The following is a 16,922-nucleotide window of genomic DNA, read 5'->3' as shown; positions in this document are numbered from 1 at the left end:
TGCTTCCATTTCTCCTCTGGGAAGGTCTGGGAAAGAAGCATTTTTAATATGTGTAGATTTTTATTGTGTTTTAGGTGTGTATATTATTTTATTTATCTTTTGGATTATTGTTACCCAATCTGAACAAAAAGACAAAGATACTGTAGATTTCAGCCTAGCATTATCAGCAAGTAAGAATAGTTCAACATGAAATAACTATTGAGCTCGAGATATTTGCTTCCTAGAGGTTTTCAAGCAGAGTTTGAGATTATGTTGTAAAATTCCAGTAACTTGAGGTACATGACTTCAACTCCCAGAATTCTCCAAACTGCTTGACCATTACTGAGCATTCTGGAAGATGAAGTCTATAGATCTGGACATTCTGATGGGAGAAGGTGACTGGATCAGATTGACTAGGCCTACTTCCAAACTCTTTACTTGTGTGTCTGGCTTTCAAAGTAACCACAACAGTACCTTAATTCAGCACAGTGCTCTCAGCTATTTTTTCAAGTGTCCTCCCCACCAATTTTAGCCAGGATCTGAGCATTCACCTACACTTCCCAAATTACTTTCTGCATATCCCTGCTCCATCCTAGCTGAATGAAAAGGAATGAAGACTTAAAGAAAGCAAGAATCGTTCTTGAGAAATTAATAACAATCCTCCTTTAGGATAACTTGGGACTGTCCAGATGGAACTGCAACTCCAATCATCCCCAGCTAAAAGGAGGACATCGATTTTGACAGGGCTGGATGAGAAGACTGTATTTTTAGATCTCCCCTATTCATTTAAACAACCCAGTTCTAGGTTTCTTAACATTGAATTCTGTGGCATCTACCAACAATCCATTTCTGATTTTTGGGTTTCTGTAGGATTGGTCAAACTTCTGCTCTTTTGAATTGGAAGCAGCTCCAGAACAAGAAAAGAAGGGGGGGACCCCAAGCAACAGAATGTCTGCAAGGCAAATCCATCCTCAAATGAATTCTTCCCAAGTAAGACGGTGGCCTTTCAATTTAGCAGTCCCAGAGAGAAGCGGCTTGCAGACAATGGCCTGATTATCTCAGCATTTTCTCCCCGCAGTGCCCTTTCAAGAAAAGGTGCCGCCTGGCTCCATTTGCCCTTAAGAGACCTGAGCGCACACATTCACCCTGGAGGCAAATGCTGGCCAGCAAAGAAGACCTTTCTCTCCTATTGACTGCCTCTTTTTCATCTGATGTGTAGCTTCATTCCTAATGCAAGACATTTAACTTGTGGGTGTCTCAGTCATCCTTTAAGAAGTCCTAGAATGGTGGACCCTAATTATTAAAGCAGCCCTGTCCAGTTTGCCATCATTTGGAGGTGCTGGACTACAACACCAATCAACCAGAACTTACGGAAAAGTCCCATAAGGGGTAGGAGATTAAAGTTTTAAACTCAGGAATTTGGACCAGAGACAATTGAGTTGAAATCTTAAATGAACTCCATGGTGATTTGAATTTGAAGTCTCTGCTGTTAAAATTCACACAGCATACCAACTATTTAAAACTGTAACCATGGCTAGGTTTTCACGGGGTGGGGCTAGTGTCTTCTGACTACTTTATTTAGTTTATGGCTTAGTATTATCATGAGTATCACAAAAAAGGGCTGAATCTGGTAACAAAAATAATGCGATGGGTGAAGCTTGTCCTTGAGTCATCAAAAGGACAAAAGGACCATAACTTACCCTAACATTTCACAGTATTGTTATGAAGCTTTAAAGGTGGTATATGGGGATTATCTCTGGGCTGCTAGATTGAAGTTAAAATGCTGTAGAACAGGGATTTTCCTCTCACTTCCCCTTGCCTCCAACTCTTTCCAATTCCCCATTTCCTTCCCAAACATTATTCCATACTGCATATGTACTACTCATTCTTAGTCCTTAAAGGACTGTTATTTTAGGAAGGAGGGATAGTTCTCCTGATTTTTTTTCACCCAATGTATTGTTGGTGTGAGGTGAGATTGTATGCATTCAGGCACCAGTGTGTAGCAGTTGCTGGACTAGGATAGGGGAAACGTGGGCACAAGTCTATTCTCAGCCACAGAAATTAATTGGGCCAATCACTCTTATTCAACCCAACCTACCTCACATGATTGTTGTTCTGGGGATTGTATAAAGGGCATATAAGCTTCCTTGAGCTCAAGAAAAGATGATATATGCATTTAAGTTTATTTAACTGTGGTATGTTGAACAAACAATAACTAGATTCACACACTCGGCCAACAAAAATCTTACGTGATGGTTTAGCCTGACATTTTGAGTAAAGCAGAATTAAGTTCCTACATAATGTTCATCCCGGTTTCGTAATTCTAATAAACAATCTTGAATCTTGCAAATTTTGAGGTCTGACTACAGTTGGAAGAAGGGAGACCTCAAGACAAGCTAAAGGAGATAGCGGTCCTTACTTGACTGAAATGTGAAAGTTGGACAGGCTATGCAAAATTAACTATACTTGTCCCACCTGGTTGGTTTAGTGCTGTCAAAATGAATGTGCAAAAGTTGATTCATACAGGCAGAAGGATTTCCTCTGTGTTACCAGTTTTGGGGATTGAGTGGTTCCCAATCTAAATATATTGTACATTAACTAATAAAAGAAAAAGGGAAACCTGAATTATTTTCATACATTTCTCAATTCACAAGAGGAATGAGCAGAAAAAAAATTTCTTGATTAGAACTACTAAGTTGGAGAGCAAACAGGCACACCCGACTCAGATCAATTTCTTCAGTGCAATAACAGGGCCTTTCCACTTACAGGGGAGGATAGAGAAATTCCACACACACATTGCTAATTGCTTGAATTAGGCGCTGGGGGAAGGAGGAAATCATTGCCTGAGGCTGTTATCTCTTTGCTCCAAAGCCCGAGTCTCATGGATCCACTGACCAGCAAAAAAATATGCAAGCAAAAAATATTTTCCTCAAAACAGAAACTCTAAAACAACTCAATACTTCATTAACTGTTAACCAAACACCAAGTAAGCCAGATTTAGCAGGAATGCAAACCACAACCAAGCAAAATGGCTGCCAACAGCATAATGGAAGCTCTGATGATGATCTAAAAGCGGGCCTGTTACATACATGACCATTGGATGTTATCTGTTTCTGATTGCAAAGCCAGGTGAGGAAACAGAAGACAAGTCAATCTGTTCTCCATTTTGCTGAAATTTTTGATTGCTTTGTTATCAGATGAGTCAAATGAGAGCGGATGGTCAGAGAGAGAAGGGGGGGAAAGAGAGATGGAAACTAACCCCCTGCTGGGACAGGCTATTCAAAGCTGGTTCCTGTAATAAAGTGATTTAATAGATCTAAAGAGGCCAATTCCCTTCTTTCTTCCAGAGTTACTTCCTGTGGGTTATCATTCACATATGTAAATGACCAGAAGAGGGTTATCTCTGACCCTCATGCAATTAAATAAATTCCCCATCTGTGTTGTTGTTGTTTTTTAGGACACAGTGCATAGATAAAGAAGCCAGATTTATGTTCTTTTCCTGTGTGGTCATCTGTTAACTCATGTCCAGTTTCCATTTCTGGCCCATCAATGCCTTTCTACATGCCATGCAATGAGCAAACAATTTGGGAAATAAAATAGTGACATATTAAAATGCATTTGACACAACAGTTTAGAGGTCAAAGCACTTCGATATCATTCTCTTTAGGAATTTATATGAGCTGGAATTTCTCAATCCCAAGGACACATAAATGCTCCAATGTAATGGCTCCATTCTTCAGTCTACCAAATATCACAGGCCATAGTTACAGTAATGTCTGAAATAACTTCTGCTTCCACTCTTTAAGTTACCTATTGATAATCTGAAAAGAGATATAAAGCTCCCTTTTGCTATTCATTACTTGCCCCATTCCTTAATAAAGCTAATTAATTATATGGAGTAGACTCCCATATCTGGGCTCTAAAAAAATTCAGATAACCAATAGGTGGCAGCATAGAATGTTCTCCTTTGCTGCCATCTAATGGTCATTTGGATTTTTGTAGCCTAGTTGATAAATTTGTCTTGGGAGTTCACAGTGCTTTCTGCAGATCACTATGATTAGGAAACTAATACCATCCAGTAGAATACCATGATTTTAAGTTATAATGCACATAAATAGGTGTTCGAATTATGACATTCTGTCAGAAAACATCTGCATAAAATGATGCTGAGCTTTCAGAATCAATTTTAGACCTACCTGCTTGTCCCGGCTGACTAAGCTTACACTATGTCATATTTTACATTTGTTCTGCTGGTGTTATCATAGCAGTAGACTTATATACCGCTTCATAGGCCTTTCAGGCCTCTCTAAGCGGTTTACAGAGAGTCAGCATATTGCCCCCAACAATCTGGGTCCTCATTTTACCCACCTCGGAAGGATGGAAGGCTGAGTCAACCCTGAGCCGGTGAGATTTGAACCGCTGACCTGCTGATCTAGCAGTAGCCTGCAGTGCTGCTTTTAACCACTGCGCCACCTTGGCTCTTCTCATGAATGATGTTACAGCTTTAACTTTTTGTGATTTCGTGTATATTAGCTTTTAATGGATTTTAATAAAACCAAATAAATATGATTTTATGGGTTTTATTTTCTCCTGGCTTGGGTATTATTTTTAATGAAAATTAGGTTTAAAAGCATTATAATTAAAACTATAATTGCACCTCAGCCTCATCCCCCCCCCCAAAAAATCAGCATAGTGAAATTGGAGGAAGACTAGCATGACATGCCCTCTAAAGTTCTGTATTTCCAATTGTTGAATAGCAGTTGAGAAAACTGATATATGTCAACCAAGCTGCCACCACTCAAAGACCAGATTCAAGATGGTAATATTTAAAAAAAAACCTCAGAAGAAACAGCTTTGGGTCATTTGCTCTCAACCAAAGCACAAACTGAAAACAGAGCAAGAACCAATATTGTATTATTTCCTTGGGTTGGCTAAGGAAAAAGGAGTCACTTTTGATCAATTATATGTTTTCTTCTACCAGTACAGGATATCCACAATTACAGTTCATAACAGTTTCCAACCATTTCCTTCTGAAGCCTGCCCATGTCAGCGATGTAGCAACAGAGTAATGACAATGCTATCAATCACCAGTGTGGATTGCCCGAGATTAATGTCTAGTCCAACAAGCTACAGAACGCTTATTCTCAAGTCTTTATGGATTTCCCCATCAGAAACAAAGACAATTTCATCCTCTCCAACATCAGCCATTTCTACCTCCTTTTTCAGATGCTTGTTCCTGCATCTTGATATAGAATTAATGCCAAGGGATCGGGAAATCTCTGTAAAGAGATACTTATTTGTTGGACCAGGTCAAAAAAAAAAAAAAAGAGTCTGGTGATTTTGGGATGAGGCTTTGCTGTAATTTTCATCTTCCCTAGTGCCCTAAATTGCTTAAAAACAAACTGGTGTTAGGAATACTTTATTGTTCTAAAGCTGAGAATATCCATGATCAACTGTGAAGCTCACTTGGTAATGATGGAGATATAATAACCTAACTTATGTTTCCTTACAGGATTATTGAAAATATATCATCCTAGAAGTATGGGTTATGAATGTGACATTCAAATGGCACTTTATAGTAAAATACTTTGTTCAACATTGTTTAGATGGGCTGCAACTTTCCAGGAAGCCTTAAACACAGCATCCTTCAGCCATTTGGATACTTTCCATCACCTAAAGTAGAGATGTGTAATTTTGTCAACTTGAGGGGGAAATAAAGCAATTCCCTTTGTTTTTAACTGCCTATCCCACAGCACCTGCCACCAAACACAAAAAAAAACCCTTTAGATTTTTTTCATACCTCAAGGGATGCAACTTCTCTTGGCCAATAGTCATAGTTGGTTTTTGGCAAATGCTATGACTGATTTTGATAATGATATGTACAATAATATGCTAGAGGCAGCCTTCCTAAAAATAAGCAGGCCAAATGTTAAATAGTACCCTCGCACACATAGTTCATGATTTTCCCTTCTGTCACACTAAAATTTGGTAGTCCGTTTTGGGGGAGAAACATTCAAAGCTTTTTAAAGACCTTTTGTGGCCCAGGGACCTAAGACTGTGACTCTTCATCTGAAGGAAATATAAGGCTGGTCCCTTATATCTGAACTCCTCTAATCAGCATTCATCAGATGTATCACCTGAGTCTACCTGTCCTTATAACCATTATGCCACAAATTTGTGAAATGTAAATTACTAGGCACTTAAATAAAAGAATGTGTAGCACAGTCCTAAGAAGCTCCCCAAGATTTTGAGAGCACAATAGAACACAGTATCCTGAAACTGTGGCTACAAAAGCATGTCTGGATATTAAAGAATACAGAAACAAGGAAGAGGGTTGATTTAAGAAGAATCAGAATCTACAGCTGGGCCATTCCTTTATTAGGGCCAACAAAAAAGGTACAATAGGATATTATGCTTTTAAGATCTCCAGAATTCTTCCGGGCAATTCTTACAACAACAACAAAATAGGGAAAGGAAAAAGTTTAAAAGTTTTAAAAAAAACATTCAGCTTGGAGTTTTGCAGATTACAGTCAATCTTAAGAAGGAAATAGTAGCTTGATGTTAAGGATTTCCTTACCCTCCTGTGCCCCAAACATGCATATTTCAAATACTTGTATTCATTTTTCTAGAATAGGTCGGGGTATAGCAAAATCATCACAAAAATATCCAGAATCCTTCAGGGTTTTTTTTTCTACCAGACTATTATTAGTGCTTGAAATCAGATGCAAAATCAATCCAAAATGTTTTGTTTTGCCTTCCAAGTGATGGGGATGGATTTCAAAGATCTCCCAAAACTCTAAATTTCAGCCACATTCCACGCAACAAACAAGGTGATTAAAACAAAGCCAATGGCCCTCCATGCATCTCTCTCCAAAGAAAACAGGGAAGTCAGCATTTCAGGTTTATTTCCTTCAGGCTTTTCCATCAACTCATCTAGGCCTTCACCTGGGGAAATCATTCCCAGAGAAGGGGTAAGGGCCAATAAAATACAGAAATCAGGAGTTGCATCCATTCATTTTGTAGATTTATCCTGTGCCTGGATGTGAATGAAACTTCATGAAAATTCCAAAGAATTGTCCAAAGCAGCTGTGGGTGTTAATATGTGTCTGTGTGTCTGTATGTATGAATTCTACATGAGTCAACCAACTTAATCTAAGAATTGAAAATAAGTGGTTTAGAGTTTCCATCTACCTTTCTTGTTACATAATGAATTGACATTATAAAATACAACTCATATGAAAAAAGCCAGCAAATGTGAATCATGAAATATTTTACACACACAAGCTTACATTCAAAACCCCACAGCTTTATCAAACCCAAAACTTATCATTTCTGTGTTTCCCCCCCAAAAAAGGACAGTCTGCATTTAACCATATGAACTAGCACCATTGAAAACGCACTCCTGTATGCATTCCTCAAAGCAAAGTGCTTTCAACTTAGCAAGGAAAATAAGTGTAAGATTACAACATTGCTATGGATTCCAATCTATTGAGGACAGTGGTTTGCTTCTAAGTCAACATCTATACCTCTTCTGAATAATCTTGTTTGGCCACCTAACTATTATCATCAGTAAAATTAATGAGGTTTTTTTCTGAGTCTGTATATTTGAGGATTGTTGCACAAAGGCTGTATCTCTACCCAAAATTGCATTATACACCCTTCAGTACTGCTCAAGTAAATTAAGACCAGGAAAGGTGTTTCCAATCAAAGATAACCTTGAAGCTTCTTCCAATTAGCTGTTACAGTGTAATCATTTTCTTGTCTTAAATGTGGCTTTCTTCTGAACAACTGTTTTGTTTCAAAAAGGTTACTCATGGTCAAATCTTAACATTCAGTTCACCATCTGAATCAGAAGGAGTATACATACACTTTTATTATAATTTTGGACCTTGTACCACTAAATTCAAATCTACCATTACAGAACTGGTGTTGTACCACAGTTTCTTAACCTGCATAAACAAGGTCATCTACAATCAGGACTTCTTTTTGCTTATCTTTCCTCTGTAAACAACAAGAGGTTTCATGTGGATGATAGCATAATACCATCAAGAATGGCATGGCCCCAAAGAAAATAAGTACTAGTCAGAAACCGGGGCAGTATTTTATCTGATCTGGTAAGAACAAACATGATTAAAGTGAAGAAAACTGTCTAATGAGGAATGTGGCTATCCTATCCTTGCAAGGAAATTAATTCAAAAGGTGCTACTTTTCAAATTATTATTTACCTTCAAGAAGCAAAGGAAGACATGTGGTACATTTAGAGAAAAAGTAAAACCCACAGCTGGCTGATAGCTCTTAACAGAGATCAGCCAAAATAATGAGCAAGTTTTTGAGTTCACTAGGATTATTCATTAGACTGAATGGGGAGGGGGGTTTGGAAAACAGGAATGAGAAAATAGAAAGCTTGATTTTGAGACTTAAAAAAAAACCAGTTAGTCACTGTTAAAATGTGGAAAAAAGAGGATAGGCTTACAGTATAGAAATACGGAGACCCACTGTATTCAAAGCTAGCATCATCTGGGAAAGCTCTATTAAGTACCGTACTTATAAAGATTTGGGCTGCAGCTGGGGCAAGGAAACAATGTTCCCTCCCTTTAGGGGTGAAATATAAAATGCAGCCATTTTATTGTCAGCTGATATGAACTTTGGGTAAAGAAAACAAAAGTACCTGTGTTTCAAATTCCACATGAAGGAATTTTGTTAATGTAAATTTCTCTTTCCTCACCTATGGGACACAAATATTTATTTCACTCATTTAATAACATTTACCTATCTCCTCTCCATTCCCCAGCTGTGGCCAACTCCTCTGACACTCATGGGCATAGTATATTGTGTGCCATTCCTACAAGGATCTAGAAGACTATCTTTGAACAGGAAGTTCTGATACCTTAAAACCATCTTGGTGATACCAAAAACCTAAGCAGGGAATGTGATCAACTTGAAATGGATTCTAATCAGCTATGCCCATCTTCCATGAAATTCCCTTATCCTTAAAAATCATCTGTGAAATTCTCCTCATTGCAACTTCTGGCTTTAAATCCACAATTTTGTTACACTTCTGTTGTAAAACAAAAAACCCTGTACCTATTGACACTCAATTTCCTTTGTACAATTCATATGACACCCATTTTGGGTCAGTTTTCTCTGGAAGTCCTTAATAAAATTATATTAATATAACAACCTTGCAGGTTCTAATTAAAGACCAGCTTAGTTTTGGTTAACTGGTTTTAAATAATCCCTTAGGGCAGCCCTTCCCTGAATTCTCAAAATTTAGAAGATGGTAACACAGTACCCAAGATTATTCTGCTTGATAATGTTGATTAAGCTTTTACCCACAAAAATGTACTGTCTTATCGGTACTTGATATCAAAATTACAAAACCACCTGAATCTTAGATATGTACAGGGTGCACACACACACACATCTGGAAAGCAATTGCTCCCAAATAGTGGAATAGACTACACTGCAATGGCTTCAAGCAACATTTGGAAGCATATCGACCATCTATTAATCAGAGACAGATCATCATCAGTGGTATAGGAACTGTTATGCCTACTGGATGATTGCAAGCCAAGAAATATGGTACCAGCAAGGCCTTTCTTACTAAAATGTATTATTATAACACTGTGCTTTGTCCTTTCACAAGTAAGGAAAAGATTGCCTTCTAGATGCTGAACTACAATTCCCAGCATTCCCCCCATCATGCTGGCTGGGGCTCCTGGGAGGCTCAATCCAGTAACATTTGGAGGACCAGTAGTCCTCTACCCACTTTTAGGTCCCATGCTTAGTTACTTTAGGCAGGATGCTGGCAGCTTCATCAATTCTGTTTTGGAGAGCATGTAAAGCAACGCTACATAAACCCAGTTTGTTTGCTTTTAGCTTAGTGGATTGTGTGAACACAGCATTTGTTTTTTTTAAACCATGATTTGGGACATAGGATGTGGTACAAGCCAACCCTAATGCAGCTTGAATTGCCATGCTAAAGCAAATATAGCATGCTAACAAGTTAACAAGCTAAGTTATTTAATTGTGTATTTAGTTATGACACCTTCCTTCTGTGCTGCCACATGGAACCTTCTTTCTTGTGTCTTTCTAACCCAGGGAAATAAAGGCGAACAAAGCCTTTTCTTCCTATGTTTTTTTCCTATTGGTTTGCCAAAGGAAGATTTTACACTCTATAGTTCCCTGTGAGGATTTTTTTTTTTTGCAACTGCTTCTTCCCTTCCCCATCCCTACAATCGTGATTAGTGACCACGCCGCGGCTCTTCCGGCTCCCCTTCCCATTTGTAAAGGCAAAGTCCCAAGCGGGCCATTTGGAGAGGGGGGGGGGAAGAGGGTAAATTTTTTAAAAAATTGAAATTAAGCCGCTATCGCTTTACAGCAACCTAAGCCTTAAACCCTAAACCATGACGGGAAAGCAAAGGAGAGCCCAAGAACTGGTCCTTAACTGCCTTCCAGAGAGGAAAGAAGCCCGGGCGGAGCTGAGAAAAAAAGGCCCACACATGGACCTCAAAGCAAAACCGCGCGTGGAAGTTGAAATCCGCGCAGGCACCAAGCGAGGCTCGGTTTTTTTGGCCAAGGAGAAAGCAAGAGCCCTTCCTTCCTATAATCAGCAGAAGGTGGGAAGCGGCAGACCTCGGCCGCCCTTGCGCTGTTTTTACGCTCTCTGGCCGATCCGCCCCAAGGCGCAATTCCCAAACTTTGCGCCTAAGACGCCCAACTCTTCTCCAGGCTGCGCCCGGCCCCGTAAGGCCCATGCTGGCCGGGTTTATTTAGGCCCCAAGCGGTCTCCCGGAGCTCCTGTGGAGGAAGCGCGCTCCCCTCCACCACCTTCCCGATCCGCTCCTTCCGCCCCTCCCGGATGGATCCCCCCCCCCCGCTTACCTGGTGCACGAAAACGTCCACGGGGGACTCGAGGGCGACGCCTTCCTTGGTGGTCATGGAGAGGAAGCCGAAGCCCATCCGCACGTTGAACCATTTACAGATCCCGGCGCCATGCAAGAGCGGTTGGCTGTCCTCGTCCGGCCTGGGCGAATCCCCGCTGGGCTCTTCTTCGCCCGCCTTGGCGCAGCCACCTAGAAGCATACACGCGGTTCATCAGTCGAGGCGAGTCCCGGGAAGGCTGCTCCCCTGGCTGGCTTTCCTATCGGCCGGCGGGCGAGGTGGGGGCGCCCAGCCACGAGACGCCCTCGGGGTGGGTTGGTGGGGGGAAATAGGCTTGTCTTTCGGTCAGCCCAAAAAACACCTTCGGCCCCGCCATGCCGCGATTGCCCCCGGAGAGCAGCTTGGAATTCCCAGCCCAGCCGAGGCATCCTCGGATCCTCCCTTGGGTTGGTTTTTTTTGGGGGGGGGAGGATAGGGCGCAGGGGGAAGGCCCACCTTTTCATCGTCCCTGCATGGTAGACCCGGGGGGGGGGAATCCCTAAACGAGGAATGGAGAGGAGTGGAGGAACGGAAATATCGGCAACTCCCTTCGCTGGTCCAAATTCCATAAGGTGGCAACATATTAAATCTATCCAAAGTGTATTTGTTGCATTTTCCTTCCGAACTTTGCAACATTAGAAAAGAGGAGAGGAAGTGGGGGAAGAGCGAAGCCGGTAGATATTTTTAGGGGGATGGAAGGAAGGAAGGAAGAAACCCCCATAATGCTCCTGTCCTGGTGTATTTGGAAATTCTCCTAAAAGTTTTTAAAGGCTTGTTGAAGAAGGAAGTCGAATGCAAAATGCAGACTGAAGGGGAAAACAATACAAACCAGAAAGGGCAACGTTGTTCTCCCGAAACCATTTGGAAATCTGTACGTGCGCCTTTTTTAAAAAGAAAAAAAAGAACCTCAAATCCCTCTCTTTAAAAAAAAAAAAAAAATCTCCAAGCTGCCAATACGGCCAAAAAAGTTTTCAAGCTCTTTCATCCCCCCCTCCTTTCCTAAAAAGAAAAAGCACATGGCAAACCAAGGAAAGAGGATATACCGCCCTCCTCCCTCCCAAAAAAAGTCACAGAAATAAACCATAAAAGTAAGAAAACCGAGGTAGAAAGACTAAGCCTTTTAAACGCGAAAGGGGCAGGTTCAATATTAGAAGAAACCAGAAATAATATCTGGTGGGCGCAGAATAATTATGGTTATTTTTGTTAGCCAAACTAGGATGGACAGAGGTGAAGGAAAAGTGAAAGAAGACGAAAGAGAAGCGAGGGAGAAAGGCCTACATTTTACAAAGGGGGGGGGGGAATTGGATAGGAAAAAATTCACTTAACCTGCAAACTGCTGGTTAGAAACAGACCCCATTCTGCACCCCTGATGGAAATGGTGGACTCTTCGCAGGAGCCGCTTCCCCTCCTCTCTCTTGCCAGCCTGCTTCGGAGAGGGTGTCACCGCAGTTCCCCAGCCCCCAAAAATAGAGGGAGGGGAGGGGGGAGGAGGACAGGAGGGGGTGGGGGAAGATTCTAAACAAGAGGAGGGACGGGGGGAAAAAGCCAGCCCAAGGTTTGCTACATCTTCGAGGTAACAATAGCGGGTGGGAGGGCCCGAGGCCTCCTATGGCTTCCCAAATTTTGGACAGAGACAATAGAATTCCCCCAACGCCAAACCTTGCCAGATCCCCCACACACACGCCTCCTCTTCCCCTCCTCCCCCAATCCCTGTGCTCTTTTCTCTCTCTCTGGAGACCAAAAAATGTAACCTCCTGCCTCCCGGTCCGGCAGACTGGAGCCGGAGAAGGGGCGGGGGGGGGGCAATCCTGGTTAGTGTCAAAACTTTAGGGGGGAAAACCGCACACTAACCCAACATCGCCCCCATCCCTTCAACTTTCGTTTTCACACGTTATCCATCTTGGCTGCCTTGGGAAATGTTGAATGGGAGGTCCCTGGAGCCCCCCGGGCGGTCACGATCGGGGTTCTGTCGGGTTTGGGTTCACGTGGGGGGGAGGAGAGAGAAGCTGGCCGTGCGTAGCGGGTGGGCGCGCGCGCACACACACACACACACACACACTCTTTTCCCATGTGACGATGGCACCCATCAACTGGCCATTCCAAAGGGGGGGGGGGTATTTCCCCTCCCCGATGTGGTGAATTGGAGGAGAGGGGCGGGTTTACCTGCCGGGGGGAAGTAAGGAAGCGCCTTCTTTCTATCCGGACTACTTTTTGCTATTGCCAAGAGACCGGGAGCTTCTAATGATTGACACCCAGAGGGACACACGCGCCCATTGCCTTGCCTAGCCCGTTGGGTTAGGATCGAATCAGCTTGATCCTAAACGACCTGTTTCAAAAGAGAGGCCCCCTCCCTCTCCTTTCCTTTCTACTTTTAGCAAGTTAAGCCTCTTTTTCGTAGATGAGTGGTCTTGATTGCCGGGCCCGCCATTCTTTTTGGGAATCTCTTCTGGTTGGTTTCGGGAATGGAAGGGAGGAAGAATGGCAGACTGGTGTCCCCCCCCCCCAATTTCCCTATTAAGTTGTCCTCCATTATTTCGGGAGAGAAATAATCTCGCGGGTGATTTAAAAAAAATCCCTATATTTTCTTTAGTAGGTAAATTAGAATGATCTCTGATTTATCCCGGTGTATTCCTCAAACTAGGGACAGAGGGAAGACAGGCAGAGTAATTTGGGAGTAAGAATGCATTTTATATGTGAATATATGATTGATAGATATTTCAAAGGGCTCATTAATAAGAATCCCAAGTAAATTCAGGCTGTGGTTGAAAACTTGAAAGTCCTACTTGGTCATTTAGGAAAAATAATCTCCCTTTATTTTTCTTTGCAAATGGAACGTTCATTTTAAAAAAATAGATGAATTCTCTCTACCTCGTGCTATAAAGACGAGATATAAATGTGTAAGCAAGACGTATTTTTACTATGAATCTACTTCGTAAAATCTCTACAGGAGAAACTGCGAAAGTCGGATATTATGAGATTTAAGGCTGTAATTGGGAAACCAATTCATTATTTTTTCCTAAGCTTTTACTCTCCTCGGAGAACGTTTTTAAATAATTTAGATCGAGCTAATGAAAGGTCTAAGGTCTTAAGTGAAAACTTTGAAATCGTTAATTACATTTCAATATGCACTCTGAAGCGGTGTAATCGCAAATGCTCCTGTTTTACAAGGAAGAGGCTGCTCTTTTTAAAAAAAAAAAAAACCAACCGGAATTATAAAATAATACGAAAAGGATATTCGCCGGTATTCACCTCGGTCAGCTAGCTTGAAAAGTTATCGAAAGAAGACACAGTATTTGCTCCCCCCTCTCAATAAATTCTTGGCGGGGGCTAACCAAGTTTGTTTACGTTCATTACAGATCCTGGCTTTGCAGGGCACAATCCGGTTTTAATCAAATCCTGGGGCGGGAGGGAAGAGGTGGCCCAAGCGATTGGAGCAGACTCCTGGGCTGAGACTCCTTTGCAGGCAGGGACGCTGGTGGATGGATCCTGATGTCTATATTATCTCGCCGCAGCTCCAGGATTGATGGGTTGGAGTGGGCGTGGCCCGGTGGCTGCTTAAAAGACAATCGGCTAAAATGAGAGGCGATCGGAGCACCAAAAGGCGATGGTCGATGAAAAAGAGGGAGGGAAGAAATCCCCCCCCCCCGAAAACGCGTGCCGAGGGACGTGCGGACACGTTCTTGGGGATGGGAGGGGATTCACGTCTCTCCTCTAGCGTAGCTCTTATCTGAAACGGTTTGGTTTCTTGCCACACACACCCAAAATTGAGGAAGGGGATTCTGTCTTTAGCCCACCAGAACTCTGGAGCTATTTGCACTCTCCTGTCCAAACGATGTACATTTAGAGTTATACATTTTGAGCGGAAATGGCCCATTTGATGATCCTGGAGGGGAAAACAGCCAAAGGTCTAAAGTTCCTTCTTCCTCATCATCTGCCCCGCCTGCCCCCCCCCCTATCTTGACTGCCAGCGGAGGAGTTGCAGATGGAGCGGGGAGAGGTCAGGCCTGACTTTTGTGAGGCATCTTGTGGTCTGGGGGGGCAGAAGGAGAAGGAAGGGGAGCTTCCCAGTTCTCCTCCCTCCCCTCAACCCCTCCCCCTCCTTTTTTGCGGGAGGGGGGGAGATTGGGGGAGATTTCACGGCTGGCCGAGGACAATGGCCGGAGTGACCAGTACGAACTCGGGAGGGCAAATAGCCTCTCCATTTCCGGTGCTCAGTTCAAACTGGACAATAACAGCCAGCTATTTCCCTGAAGCAAGGCTGAAGTCTTTAAAGGGACAGCAGCTTCATCTTGAGAAACTTGCCCATTCACTCTCCAGTCTCTTCTCTTTAAATTTTACTCAAATAGTGGTAGTGGAACTGGAGGTAAAAATAATTTATCAATATGCATAAGTCCATTTGCATGTTGGATGCTTAAAACAAGCCTGGGGAGGGGGTGTTTAAGTGGGCACACAAAGCATCATGCAAAGAGATTAGTGTTTGCCAAAGAAATGAAGGACCATTGACTTGGATGTACAGACTATAAAATAATATAAAACTGTTATATTAGTACAGGTGCCCAAAATTTAGCTATTTGCATAAGATAGTTGAGGAAGAGACACAGAGAGTAAGAATACTCAACATCTATCCCAATCACAGATGGTTTCCAAATCCAGTACAAATATGTAGTTTATATACATCATGGTGCTCAAAAGGACAGAGCTTTTGGAAAAGCAAATTGATTAAGGGGTGTTATGTGGGTAAAGTTTTTATGCATGTGTGTTGTTCATCAAAATAGTAATTGCATCTATTTCAGATAACACTCTTTCATCTTGCTTTCACTATGTTTCTGAAAATGACGTGAGGGCATAATTTTTAGAGCCGATTTCTACAAAAGGCTTTATCAATCAACTGTTTGGAAGTCGGCTAAAATATATGCTGCTCTCACTTCCTTTTTATTTATTAACTAAAACCCTTCCTTTGCTCTTTCTTGCTCACACAACACACATTTCCGTTTAGATTTTTTTCCTGAATTTAATGTTATCCGAAACTTGATATGAATAACTTGTATACATTAAATAATTGGAAAGGACTTTTTTTTAAAGGACCCACATACTTTGCAGTTAAAATTGTAGAAATCTGCAAGATGGGTTGGAAGAAATTTGATCACATGAAAAAACACATTAACATAGCCTCTGCATTTAATGAAGCTTGTGAGAGACTTCCTTCTCACAGAATATTTTATGGGCAGAGAAGCCTATGGACTTTTATTATAACTACTTACTCAATTTGCTATCTTATTAACAAAGAACCTAATGTGAGACTTTCTTGTTGCTGTTTAAATGTCTGTGTAAGCATCAATACTATACACTAAATGTTAACTGAACTCAGTGGAATTTCCATTGCAAAGGATGTACATGGAATAGACCTGCTTAGTGACATTATTAAATAAAATTTGGGTTTTTTTTTCTATTAGCATTGCACATAAGGAAGATTATAGCTAAAATGTCTTGGCCTCTAGCACTATCCTACTTCTGTTCTCATTATAATCCACAGATTATTATCAGTTTCAATAATCATCATATAGACTCTAGAAGGGCCGGTTAGTAGAGGTGTTGGTGAGCTTGATAACAGCTGGACTAAGCTACTCATCTCTATCAATAACTAATGGTTAAAGTTTTAAAAAGGGCCCAAGAGGGCCATTGCCCTATGTGGAAGTTTCTGCATTCACAATTTTATTCTGATTTGCTTGGGCTTATTTAATCTTCATTTTTTCTTACTGGGGTTCACTCTGAAAATAGAGACGATGCTGTGGGAATTTAAAGGGAAAGACATTATCTTTGAAAAGCAATTCATAGAATACAAGTGCTGGCAGTTAAGAAAATCAGTGTTAAATGGGATTAATAATGTAATGCATACTCAAAAATCCCATTTCATTAAATACGGTCATGAACAATGTAGAGAGAGCCACAGTTTCTACATTTTCTATATATTTTCTGCAGCTTGGCTTGTGTGAGTGTATATGTGAGAAAACTAACTGTGT

General features: G+C 41.6%; 1 protein-coding gene across 1 annotated transcript in view; it reads right to left on the bottom strand.

The window, feature by feature from the left end:
• LIN28A (lin-28 RNA binding posttranscriptional regulator A) overlaps window positions 1-11,269 on the bottom strand; it is a 36,413-nt gene extending 25,144 nt beyond the window's left edge. Inside the window, exon 1 of the mRNA XM_014064105.2 lies at window positions 10,864-11,269. Within this exon, the coding sequence (XP_013919580.2) occupies window positions 10,864-11,064 (201 nt within the window). The 5' untranslated portion in view covers window positions 11,065-11,269. The remainder of the gene's footprint in view (window positions 1-10,863) is intronic.
• Between the last annotated feature and the right edge of the window lie 5,653 nt (window positions 11,270-16,922).

Source organism: Thamnophis sirtalis, unplaced genomic scaffold (assembly GCF_051295495.1).
Source record: "Thamnophis sirtalis isolate CommonGarterSnake01/CBP01778 unplaced genomic scaffold, rThaSir2_p1.2 scaffold_13, whole genome shotgun sequence".
Taxonomy (NCBI): Eukaryota; Metazoa; Chordata; class Lepidosauria; order Squamata; family Natricidae; genus Thamnophis; species Thamnophis sirtalis.
This window is presented reverse-complemented; position numbering and strand designations above follow the sequence as displayed.